Source organism: Pongo abelii, chromosome 10 (assembly GCF_028885655.2).
Source record: "Pongo abelii isolate AG06213 chromosome 10, NHGRI_mPonAbe1-v2.0_pri, whole genome shotgun sequence".
NCBI lineage: Eukaryota > Metazoa > Chordata > Mammalia > Primates > Hominidae > Pongo > Pongo abelii.
The window spans coordinates 43,601,226-43,613,551 of NC_071995.2; the positions used below are offsets into that span (position 1 = coordinate 43,601,226).

General features: G+C 35.6%; 1 protein-coding gene across 5 annotated transcripts in view; it reads right to left on the reverse strand.

Moving 5' to 3' along the window:
- SCAF11 (SR-related CTD associated factor 11) overlaps window positions 1–12,326 on the reverse strand; it is a 79,343-nt gene that overhangs the window by 11,761 nt on the left and 55,256 nt on the right. For all 5 annotated transcript variants that reach the window (XM_024256675.3, XM_054527178.2, XM_054527179.1 and 2 more), the window contains 4 exons: window positions 3,544–3,602; window positions 3,273–3,382; window positions 2,237–2,338; window positions 570–676 (listed from right to left, as the gene is read on the reverse strand). In XM_024256675.3, coding sequence (XP_024112443.2) covers window positions 570–676; window positions 2,237–2,338; window positions 3,273–3,382; window positions 3,544–3,602 — 378 coding nt within the window. The remainder of the gene's footprint in view (window positions 1–569; window positions 677–2,236; window positions 2,339–3,272; window positions 3,383–3,543; window positions 3,603–12,326) is intronic.

The window sequence follows — 12,326 nt, forward strand, 5'->3', positions numbered from 1 at the left end:
CGTTTCACAATAGATCTTTAGAACTTATTCTATCCAGCTGAAACTGTATCCTTTGACCAACAACCTCCACCCCACCACCACTACCCCACCCCCTAATCTACAGTCTAGTTCTATGAGATCAACTTTTTAAGATTCCACATATAAGTGAGATCATGTGGTTATTTGTCTTTCTGTGCCTGCCTTATTCACTTAGCCTAATGTCCTCCAGGTTCATCCATGTTGGTACAAACAACAAGATTTCCTTCTTTTTGTGGCAGAATAATATTCGATTGTGTGTGTATATAGACATATGGAGAGACTATCTATATAGACTATATAGACTATATATCTATATAGATATATATATATAGATATAGAGAGACTATCTATCTATCTATATATGTATATACATACACTCTAGTTGAAGCAATTCTAAAGTTAAGTCATTGTCCAAATATTTATAGACGTATTTACAAGTTACTATGCCTTACTTTACAGCTTTTCTAAGTCATCAAACACACATTTTTATGAAACTGGAAGAAACTAATAATAATAATTTTTAAAATAGAAAATGATTTCACAAACTTTACCAAAATGTTCTAAAGATATGGTACTTGTTGGAAAAATAGTTCTTGGCAACATAGAAGAAATGAGAGGAAGGACTTCTGTTTCAACATTCCAGGGTATAAAACCAATTCTGAAAACATAATAAAGATATTTTTGTTTAAATGGTTTAAAAAATTAAACCAGCAATTTAAAAGTATTAATTCTCTAAATCAGGTTAGCAATATTAAAATACAGTGCTTAAATGTTTTTTGCGCAAATAACTAAAAATGTAAATTCAAGGTTACTCCTTGTCTAAAGATAGCTACCAACTGGCTAAAATGCAGAAAAAACCTTTAAAAGTATGTTTTTCTGATAAATTCATGGCAAAGAAAAGATGAAAGCAACTTAACACAGACGTTTCTCTTTGAAATAATTTATGTAGTATTTTGTCAAGAATTTTCCAGCTTTCATTATGTTCTTCACTACTCTAAAAAAATAAAATCAACTTTGAGGTGTAATTCAACATAAAATGCACAGATTTTAAGAGTACATTTGCTAACTTTTGACCAAAGTGTGTGCATATATATATATATATATATATATATATGTCTGTGTTAACCACTACCCCAATCAAGAAAGAGAACATTTCTGCCCCCCAGAAAGTGTCCTCACACTCCTTTGTATCGTTCTCCCTCCTTTCCAGGCAACCAAGGAACTGATTTATACCACTATGTTATATTCTAAAATTCCTCGACCTGGGTATGGCTCTTCAAAGTTCTCAGTGTCCCTAGAGACCTGTTAAGACCCGCCCCCCCGTCCCCCCCATCCCCCCCCCCCCCGCCCTTCAAATTTTCTCCATTCAAACCCAAACCATTTCTCGGCTTTCTTTTTCTTATTCATTTAGGTCTCCTAACAAAAGACTATCTGATTCAGTATAAGGTGAGATTCTGGAGTAGGAGAAGCATGGAAAAAAAAATGTAACTTGTACATGTATAAAAATATGTAACTATAAAGAAGGGTTTCATAGTACATACATCTGGACTTCTTCATTTGACTTCTATTATGTTCTGCCATCATTCCTAGAGGGTGAATGCCCTATACAGAACTATATTATAGTGACATATAAAATAAAGTCATAATATGTTACAGGAATTAATATAAAACTCAGGCAGTGACCCTAATCTTTACTTAGGAGCTTGATTTAAGTATATATTATATATCTAGCACCATCTTAGCAGCTTCAGGACTAAACTAAGAAATAAAAAACTAGATTACAGAAAGTCATGAGTGTCAGGGTAGAGTAGGCACTTGATCAAATAGTTATTTAGAAGAACATTTTTGAGGAGAGGAATATGGTAAAAGCGTGATTCAGCTGACAGCACGCAGGTAAGACTGGAACGGGAGAAGAGTAGAGGAATGATGACAGATGTATTACTAACAATAAATCTTAATATTCAGGTTCTCTCCCTTTTAAATAAATCTAGCATATACACAGCTATACTTGTTAAACAGATAAATTAAGGATTCTTTACTTTCTAAGGGGTCCTTTATATAGCAATCTTTATTGGGCATTTGAAACACCAAAGTTTAATTTGCACAAAACTTCCTTAGGAAAATAACAATTGAATAAGGTACCCCTGTACTTAAGTACTAATGCTATCTTGTTCATGTTAGCATGTAAACACCTGAGTAAATAATTTTTTATTTTTACCTTCCGATTCCAGGTAATGTATCAGGAAACCATGACAATTCCAGTTCATGTCTCTTCTGCCTAATCAGTGCACTGATTTCACTGGCTTCTATAAATTCTGTACTAAAAGATAAATTTTAGACCTTCATCAGAATCTCACAATTTTAGGTTCAAAAAAACAATTAGGTCATACAAAGAATAGCAGCCGTTTTTGTACCTGGCATTATGAATCACACAAGAATGCGAGCTCTTTTCTATTTAAACACTTTCAAAATAAACTCATTCCTAAAATTAGTACAATTTTTATATTGCAAATCAGAGTTGTATTTGACTGTTAAAAATAACCCTTGAATTTCTATCTTAAGTGACAGAATTTTTTAAATAAAGTCAAGTCAGAGTAATATCCTCATTATTGAAAGGAAGAAATTCTAGGTGCAATAGTTTCCTACTTGAAACTAAGCCTAAGACAAAAGAAAATAAAGGAGGGTAAGATGACTGCAACCAAAAATGGGTATAATTCAGCTTTTCAAAAGCCTGCTTAGAAATAATTTTTTTCTTGGTACCTTGCCAAGTTCTAAAATTAAATCACACAATCTTATTCTATGCTGCTGGCTCAACTAACTGTACGTGATTTTAAAGCCTCAATTTAATCTTCAAATTCCATAAATATCAACTTAGTATCTATATGCCAGTCACTAGGATTCAAAGATGAATGGATCAGCTGTAAAAGGGTTCTTCTTTAGGTAACATCCCCACAAGCTAATAAATAACCTACTTCTCTATCATATAAACAGCTTATATAGAACAACTTATTAACGAAAACAAAGCACACTGGCATAGGCAATCATTGCACAATAGAGAAGCTCCCAAAATTAACAGGTTTTCTCTTTGCTAGAGCTAGTTTACCTTCCCCCCCCCGAAAAAAAAACACTAAAGCAAACAAACCAAGGTGGGCCTTTCAGTTTTTATTGGGCCCGGAGTTTAAATTTCTAGCAAAAGTTAATAATTATTAAACATCAAGTATAAACAGCATAAATTAAAAGTAGAAAATACTAACCAATAAGCTCTATAGGTAAAGGAAGATTCTCCAGAGTGGCTAACAGAAGAAAACATATTGGAGAAAAAATTTCTGAAGCACTGATTTGTACTCCAATTTGATCTCTGAGGCTACAAAAGTAAAAAGTAGTTAGTGAAACAGCAAATAAATAATAGGTAAATAATAGTTATACTTAAATATTTTGATACACCTGAAGCACTGGTTATTTATGGACTAAATAACCCTAAAGTGTTATTATCTACGAAAAAGATTTTTCTTGGTTTCAACAAACCTTATTTATCTTTATTGCTGCATTGTTCTTTCCTCCTGTTTCACTGTATAAAGAGTTTCCTGTACAAAGACATAAAAGGACTTGGTTACCTTGTATTAATTTTTATTAAAAAGGCTGTAAACCAGCATTGATACCAGCACATTGGCAAGGGTTGAAATACGTAGAAAAGCTGCATTTCAAATAATACACAATTTTTTACACAATTTTCCCAAATGCTGATTTCATCTTACCTTGTTAAGCTACAACTACAAGTAAAATATAAAAGGCCACAATAGAGAAACTGGGTGAAGTATGTCAAACCTGCTATGTTTACAACATGTGAGTTAAAATTCTAATCAACATTTTCTGCTACCTTATGCAAGCTTAAACTATCTTGTAACAAAAGGTATACACAAGAAGTCAAGCTATTTAATATCAATAATACACTTAACATTTCTTTCCAGCTATCATCTAGAAAACAGGTAGCTATCTCAAGTAGAGGCTGACTAGGGGGCCTGGGGCCATCAGCTCTTGTTAACCATAAATTACCATTTAGCCAATGGCACCCACTTCAGGTATGTTCTTTCCTTCAAATTTTATACTAAGAGGGAAAAGTAGATGTGCTGACTGAAACAGCTTTCTGTTACAACAGTGTTGGTGGCTGCATTGCTTCTGACTTGTCCACAGTGCATATGACAACTGCCTTTTAATTTTCCCCCTTGCTTGCCTCACAAAGGGCCTATTGACATTGTTCAAAATAAATCACACTAACTAGGAGGCTTGTTTCCTGCACTGCAAGATCATATGTATTTTGGTTTACTTCTGTTAGTTCAGTTGGTAACAGCCCACTTTCTACTTAATAGCATACTAACTTCCTTTTTAGTTATTATACAACATCTGTTTGGTTTTGCACAAGTCCCTCTCAGAACTACTGTAACAAATGTAATTTCAATGTTAGTGGAAGGCAAACAGGCTGAGTTCCGGAACTTTTACTGCCTTACCCCTTTGAAAATCTGTATCTAAAAGATGATACGCTGAAATGTATGGTAAAAATGTGTGGTAGGTACACAGATAACACTCTTAGACATAACCATGTTCCTTCAGCTAGACATAGAATTGCTGTACTAGACCCACATAGTGTCTTTTATGCCCTAAAGATGCTGAGTTGTTTTGTTTCAGGTTGCATTCACTCAACACTTAATGAGTATGTAGTGTTTACATAGCATTCTTTCATTTGGAAACCTATCTCAGAAAGCCATCATTAGATAAAATGCTTTGTACTGAAAGAACTGTTAGTTTTCTCTGGGCAATGCTACATGTGAAAATCCAGTTCAAAAGCTATTTCACATATTTCTGGGTAATTCTCAGGTAATTACTGAGCAGCTTCAATGACAATCTCTAAAGTATTTGATATTGGTGAATTTGTCTAAATTGTGGTTTCCCGAAGATCGTTTCACAAATCCACCCTACTTGTCTGTTTTTGGTGGGCAGTGATACGCCTTTTCATTTAATTTTTATTAAAGTAATCCATGTACATACTTTAAGATGTCAAACAGTACTTCCAAACTTATAAAGAAAAATTATGGAAATACCCGCTCTTGATTTCTGCTTCCCCAAAGCACTCATCAAATCCTTTGGCTGTTTCTTCTAACATTTACTTCTTTATTTCTAAATAACATCCTTATACTACTCTCTTTTTTTTTTTTTTTGAGATGGAGTCTCGCTTTGTTGGCCAGGCTGGAGTGCAGTGCCACAATCTCAGCTCACTGCAACCTCTGCCTCCCAGGTTCAAGCAATTCTCCTGTCTCGACCTCCTGAGAAGCTGGGACTACAGGTGCATGCCACCACGCCTGGCTAATTTTGGTATTTTTAGTAGAGATTGGGTTTCACCATATTGGTCAGGCTGGTCTTGAACTCCTGACCTCAGGTGATCCACCCACTTCAGCCTCCCAAAGTGCTGGGATTACAGGCGTGAGCTACCACGCCCAGCCAGCTTCAGGTATTTTCCCTAGGGTTAATAATGGCTTTGTCTTCTCTTTTCCTTTTCTTCCTTACTATCCACCATTAATTTAGCTAACTACAATAAAAGTATAAATCTGAGTTTAATACACTCAAACACAACAACTCATCTATAAAGTTAGTTCCCCACTCTCCTGGCAAAACTCTTTCTTTGTCCTGGTCCAGTATAAACTGGTAACTCTCAAAGCTGCTGTTCAATAGTCATTCTGGGATTGCCCTTTGTCATTATCCCAATAATCCTTTGTCCTGTTTATCTTTTCCTGAGTTGGAACTCGTTTTCTGAATCTCACATTGTTCTTCCATTTACTATCTCATTTAGTGAAGTATACACATACATCCTCCAGCAGAAGTGGAAAAGGGTGGGAATTCTGAGTTAGTGCACGATGGATAGTTTGATAAGTTATAGAATTGTCTAGGTTAGTAATTATTTTCCCTAGAGTTTTCAAGGCATTGCTTCACTACTCCAACTAGTTGTTGGATGACACTCTGTAACCCCAATCCTCTATATGGTCTGTTTTTACTCTCTCTCTTGTCATCTTCAGACTTCTAGAACTTTATGAAGTATTTGGTATAATTCTTTTTTCATTTACTACGTATTATATTATTTCTTCATATCTGGACACCTGTGCTCTACTATTACGGAAAAAATTTCCTTTGTATTACTTTTTTAAAAATAAATTTTTGCATTTTTCCTTCCTGAAATTTTATTATTTGATATTGAATCTCTTAAATGAATATCCTATCATCTCTTTGACTTTTAGTCCTACTTTGAGACTTATGAACTTATCTTCTACTCCTGTTGAATTTTTGTATTTTTGCTGTAATATTTTTAACTTCTAAAAGCTTTTTCTTAAATATTAGTTTTCTTGTATCATTGATAAAATATCACTTATTTCAGGCTTTGAGGATATTAAATTTTTTTAAGTTATTCCCTATTTTCCAGCATTGGGTCTGTCTCATCAGGTTGCTTTTGTCTTTGTTTTGATGTCTATTATGTTGATTTCCCTCAAACATCTGGAGATCCTTGATTGTTTGCGGGACACTAAAATATTGATTAAAAATGGTGCAGATGGGTGGTCAGAGCCTTTCAGCTAATGTGTTTCACTGTAGGGTGATCAAGCAGACATCTGGTTACTTCATTGGGGGACTCTCAAATGACATTATCTTTAAGTCTTTTCTTTTGGGCAAGTCAGTTTTCCAAAAGATGTCCCTTATTTCCTACTTTGGAAAATTATAATAATCAAGACTGCCAGTGCTTTGAAAAATGCTCTTGGGTAGAGGACTAGAAGCCTCATCATTTGACTTAATTTCCCTCTCTGTTGTTTCATGTACCATCATTTATGCTAAAGTTTAAATCTGGTTTAAATACTTATTTTGGAGAGTAAATCTCCAGTCTTTCATTGGGTACTCCCCTTCCTCTACCCACAGCCAGGAATCTTCAGGATCTAAAAATTTTTAACCAATTCTGTTTTCTAAAACCACCCCATATCTCTGCCTTCACAGATAATGGAGGCCTCCAAACTCGACTTTCTAAGGTTTGATGGTATGTGAACTGTCTTGAGATTCTTAACTCCATTCTCCCCATGAAATGTCTATGTATCAGCTTTCTGCTAAGACAATTTACCATCCCCCTCATACTATTTTACTTTCTATTTTGTGGACACTTATGTGCTGTACCCCTCTCTCCAGCTTTCTTGTCTTTGTGGCTTAAACTTTGCGGCTTAAAACTTTTCTTTCCGGCCAGGCACGGTGACTCACACCTATAATCCCAGCACTCTGGGAGGCCGAGGTTGGTGGATCACCTGAGGTCAGGAGTTCGAGACCAGCCTGGCCAACATGGTGAAACCCTGCTCTACTAAAAATACCAAAATTAGCCAGGCATGGTGGCGTGCACCTGTAATCCCAGCTACTCAGGAGGCTAAGGCAGTAGAATCGCTTGAACCTGGGAGGCGGAGGTTGCAGTGAGCTGAGATCATGCCACTGTACTCCAGCCTGGGTGACAAGAGTGAGACTCCATCTCAAAAACAAAAAAACAAACAAACAAAAAAAACACACACATTTTTCTTTCATTCCTTTATTGTCATTTTAGTAGAGATTTGGGATGAGAGGGATCAGAGCATTAAACAAGTACTCAATCTGCTATGCTTAACTAGAAGCTTGTTTTATTTATTTTAATTCAGCACATCCCTAAACATGTTTCATGAAACACTAATCCCAAAGGATGTTTCATGAAAACACCCTTTTGTACGATACAAACAAGTATAATAAAGTCTCTGAGCTTAGAACCCAGTACTTGGCAGGCATCCAATTAAAGTTTGATTAATTGATTCCGAAGTTTAATAAAGACATAATTAGATGGATCTAGTATGTACTTAAAGAAGTACTACATTAAGAAATGCCTGAAAGGGAGATCCTTTCTGTAAACTATATCAATTATAAACTACTATCCCAAACCAAAGATTAATGTTCATTCCAAGAAACAAAGTGAATATAAAGGAGATCAAAAACAAAAATGTATAATTCAGTTATCTAGTATGACAGAAGAAAGAAAGTGATATTTCCTCAACAAATTTGCTAATAGGTTTGCTGTCTAACCTTTCACTATACCTCTAGTGTGGCAACATCATCTTCATTATATGAGAAAACTAGACCGTTTATTTAATTTTACTAAAGTCACAGGTGTTTTAATGGTAAAAAACTGTACAAAACTCAAGGGGCTTGGCTTCCAGTAAAATCATCTATTAGACCTGCTGAAGTTTTAACTAATATTATACTATATTTACAGGCTATAATAATAATCTCTAATCAAGATATAAGAATTTGCAACTTCATAAGCTCTATTCATTAGTTTGATTACTGTATAACAAATGACTTCAGATAGAAAGTCACAGACCTATGTTTAAAGAACAGTCCCATTCTGCTTCACAAAACTTTAAGAAATTAAAGAAGTTTGGCCAGGTGCAGTGGCTCACGCCTGTAATCCCAGCACTTTGGGAGGCCAAGACGGGCAGATCATCTGAGGTCAGGAGTTTGAGACCAGCCTGACCAACATGGTGAAATTCCCCCGTCTCTACTAAAAATACAAAAGTAGTTGGGCATGGTGGTGCATGCCTGTAATCCCAGCTACTTGGGAGGCTGAGACAGAAGAATTGTTGAACCCAGGAGGCGGAGGTTGCAGTGAGCCGAAATCGTGCCATTGCACTCTAGCCTGGGCAACAAGACCAAAACTCCATCTCAAATAAATAAATAAATAAATAAATAAATAAGCAAAGAAAAAAAGAAGCTAAGCTAAGCAGAGTTGCTTCTAAAATCTAACCAATCAATCCTAGATAAAGAGACAGACAATAGTTTCTCAAGCAGTCCTTTTATAAAAAGAAATTTAAATTATCCTTTGGCTATATCATGGTTTCTGTTCAGTGTAACTGGGTAAATAAAGATGTATTCAATTTGCACAATCCCCAACTAACTACCTTCGTGACTTTGTCTCTTGGTTCCTTGCTTAGTCATCAAATGTCAACATTTAAGGATACAAGCTGTCTTTTCTGTTGCATGACAGGCTCATTTCTGCCCCTAAACTTTGCAATCATTCCAAGTTACACTTACAGGTTCTCTTAGTCTTCTAATTAGTCAGTTTGTGAATAAATACTGTCTAAGAAACCTCATAAGAAATGTGAAAATTAAAAGAAAAATTAAAAACAAAAAAATGTCCACATTAAAGGCAAAAACTCTTAAAGGTTCTAATCTTACAGCTATGATTTATGACCTCTAGCCTGAAGGAAAAAAAAAAATCACAGTTAACTGATAAGTGGGGAGCAGACATTCTGTTATCAAGATGAAAGAGAGCTAATTTTACATTACAAATTATTTTTGAGCTCAAAAGTACATCCAAACAAGATCCATCAGAATGGCAATAATTTCAGTTACAAAGGTTGCAGACAACCATAAAGTGAGAGGCTTAATTAAGGTTGGTAACACTAACAATATCATGCTTTGGTATTATTTTGTAGTAGAAAATGGCATTGGATATGGAGTCAGAAGACTGGATCAAATTCTGGTGGCTCCAATTATTAGCAATGTGATCTCGGACAAGACATTTAGCCTTTTAAAAGACTTTACAAAATGATGTTAATACATAATCTCAGAAGACAGAGTTATCTTATTAACTTTCTCTCTTGACATCTTTAGAAACTTTCTAACAGATTACTTGGCTTCCCATCCTTTTGGAATACTTTAACCAGGTTTGTTTTTCTAAAACAGTTTCACTGCATTGTATCTCAATGAAAAAAACTTTTAATTGTGTCTACTTGCATAGCAATCTTCCTTTTCAGTCTTATTTCCTTTTACTGATTTTTTTGAGAAAGGGTCTTACTTCTGGCACCCACGCTGGAGTGCGGTGGCATGATCATGACTCACCTGCAGCCTCAACTTCCCCAGCCTCAGGTGGTCCTCCCACCTCAGCCTCCTGAGTAGCTGGGACTATAGGTGTGTATCACCACACTTGGCTAATTTTTGTATTTTTTGTAGAGGTGGGTTTTGCCATGTTGCCTCAATCTTACTTCTGATCATCATAGTCTTAAACATTCTGCCTGAACTCAAGAGTGAGAAAAGAAATGACAACTGGAAGAAACCATCAATTTAACTGAGGAGTCAAGCATAAACAAACATATATCAACACAAACTGTTCACCATTAAAATAACATGAAGATGAATAGATCTTATTTGTACATGAAATGCAAACATCCAATTTCTTCAGAGCATCTCTATGGTCGTAGACACTTTACTTATCGAAAAACGAATTTGCCTCTCATCTTTATTGAGGTACAATTGACAAAAATTGTATATATTTAAGGTATACTACTTAATGTTCTGATATATGTACACATTGTGAAAATAATCACCACAAACTAAACATATGCATCACCTCACAGTTACCGCTCTCCCTTTTTCTTGTAGTGAGAACACAAGATCTACTGGCTTGGCAAATTTCAAGTGTACAATACACCATTATTAATTATATCCACACTGCTGTACACCTATACATTAGGTATCCAGAATTTATTCATCTTGCATAACTGAACCTCTGAATCCCTTGACAACATCTCCCTATTTTCCCCACTCCCAAAAACCACCACCATTCTACTTCCAAAAGAGAATTCTTCATTATACCCTCCCAAATGTTCTCCCACCAGCCTTCCCCACTTCAGTAACTGGCAACTCCTATTTTACCAGTTCCTTAGGTCAAGACCTTGTAGTCAACCCTGACTTCCTTCTTTCTTGTAGCCTATATCCAATCCATCAACGAATCCTGTTAGCTTCATCTTTAAGTATGATGTAGTTGACCCTTCAACAACATGTGTTTGAACTCATGGGTCTGCTTATTCATGAATGTTTTTCAATAAAAGTTACACTGAGTGTGCTTGCCTCTCCTGCCTCCCCTTCCACCTTTTCTGCCATTGCCATCCAAGACAGCAATACCAACCCCTTCTCTTCCTTAGCCCACTCAATGTGAAGACAACAAGGATAAAGACCTTTATGATGATCCACTTCTGCTCAATGAACAGTAAATGTATTTTCTCATCCTTATGATTTCTTAATAACATTCTTTCTCCAGCTTACTTTATTGTAGGAATACTGTATATAATACATATAACATATAAAATGTGTTTGTCAACTGTTTATGTTATCTGTAAGGTTTCCAGTCAATAGCAGGCTATTAGTAGTCAAGTTCTGAGGCAGTCAAAAGTTATACACTGATTTTTGACTGTGCAGGGGTGCCCCTAACTCTTGTGTTTTCAAGGATCAATGGTACATACAGAATTGAACCACTTCTCATCATCTCCACTAATATCTCCTTGGCCCAAGCCACCACAATTTGTGGCCTAGAAAAACGCCACCTAAAATAAAAAGAACAAAAAAGAAAAAAGCCACCTAAATAGTCAATTTCCACTTCCACTCTTATTCGTCTATGATTTTCTTCCCTTCACAGCCAGAGTAATCCTTTTAAAATGTACCAGATCATGTTACTCCTGAAAACACTCCCTAGCTCACACTGGCCCTAAATGATCTCCCCTTACGTCTTACTCTTTCTCCTCCATCTACTTAATTCTGTCATTCTAGCCACACTAACCTCCTTAATATTCTTTGGAGACATTCCAAGAATATTGCTGTCTCAGGCTTTTATACTTGCTGTTCCCTTGCCCCGAACAATCTTCCCTGAGATATCTTCATGGGCTTAACTTCTTACTTCTTGAAGGTCACTGCTCAAATATATCTTTATTCAAGAGGGTTTCCCTAACACTTTAAATAAACTGTCATCTCCACAATGTCATCACCCTTTAACCTTTTACCCAGCTTTATTCTTCTTTAGAGCATTTATTACCACCTGTTTTATATATATATTTATATTTGTGTTTGTCTACGAGAAGATCCCATTGACAAGCACTTTGTTGTTTTTGTTCACTACTATACCCCTAAGAGTCACTGTGCTCAGTAGTTAGGTATTTGTTGAATGTATGAGTGATCTCAATTCCCTTGTGCTTCTCCGAGTATGAACATCCAAGACTGAGTATGTATTGAGTATGAATCTAGAATTTAAACCTGAATAATTTTCATCAAATGTAATACCTAAATATAAGCTACTTCATCCAGTAAATAATCTATTTCAACATAGGAAGAAAAACTGACCATGTTAGACTTATCAAATTTCCCTAGTAAAAAGTAACATCATAGCAAAACTATTAATAACTAAATGGATAATCCATGAGTAAAGCGGTCCCCCCTTATTC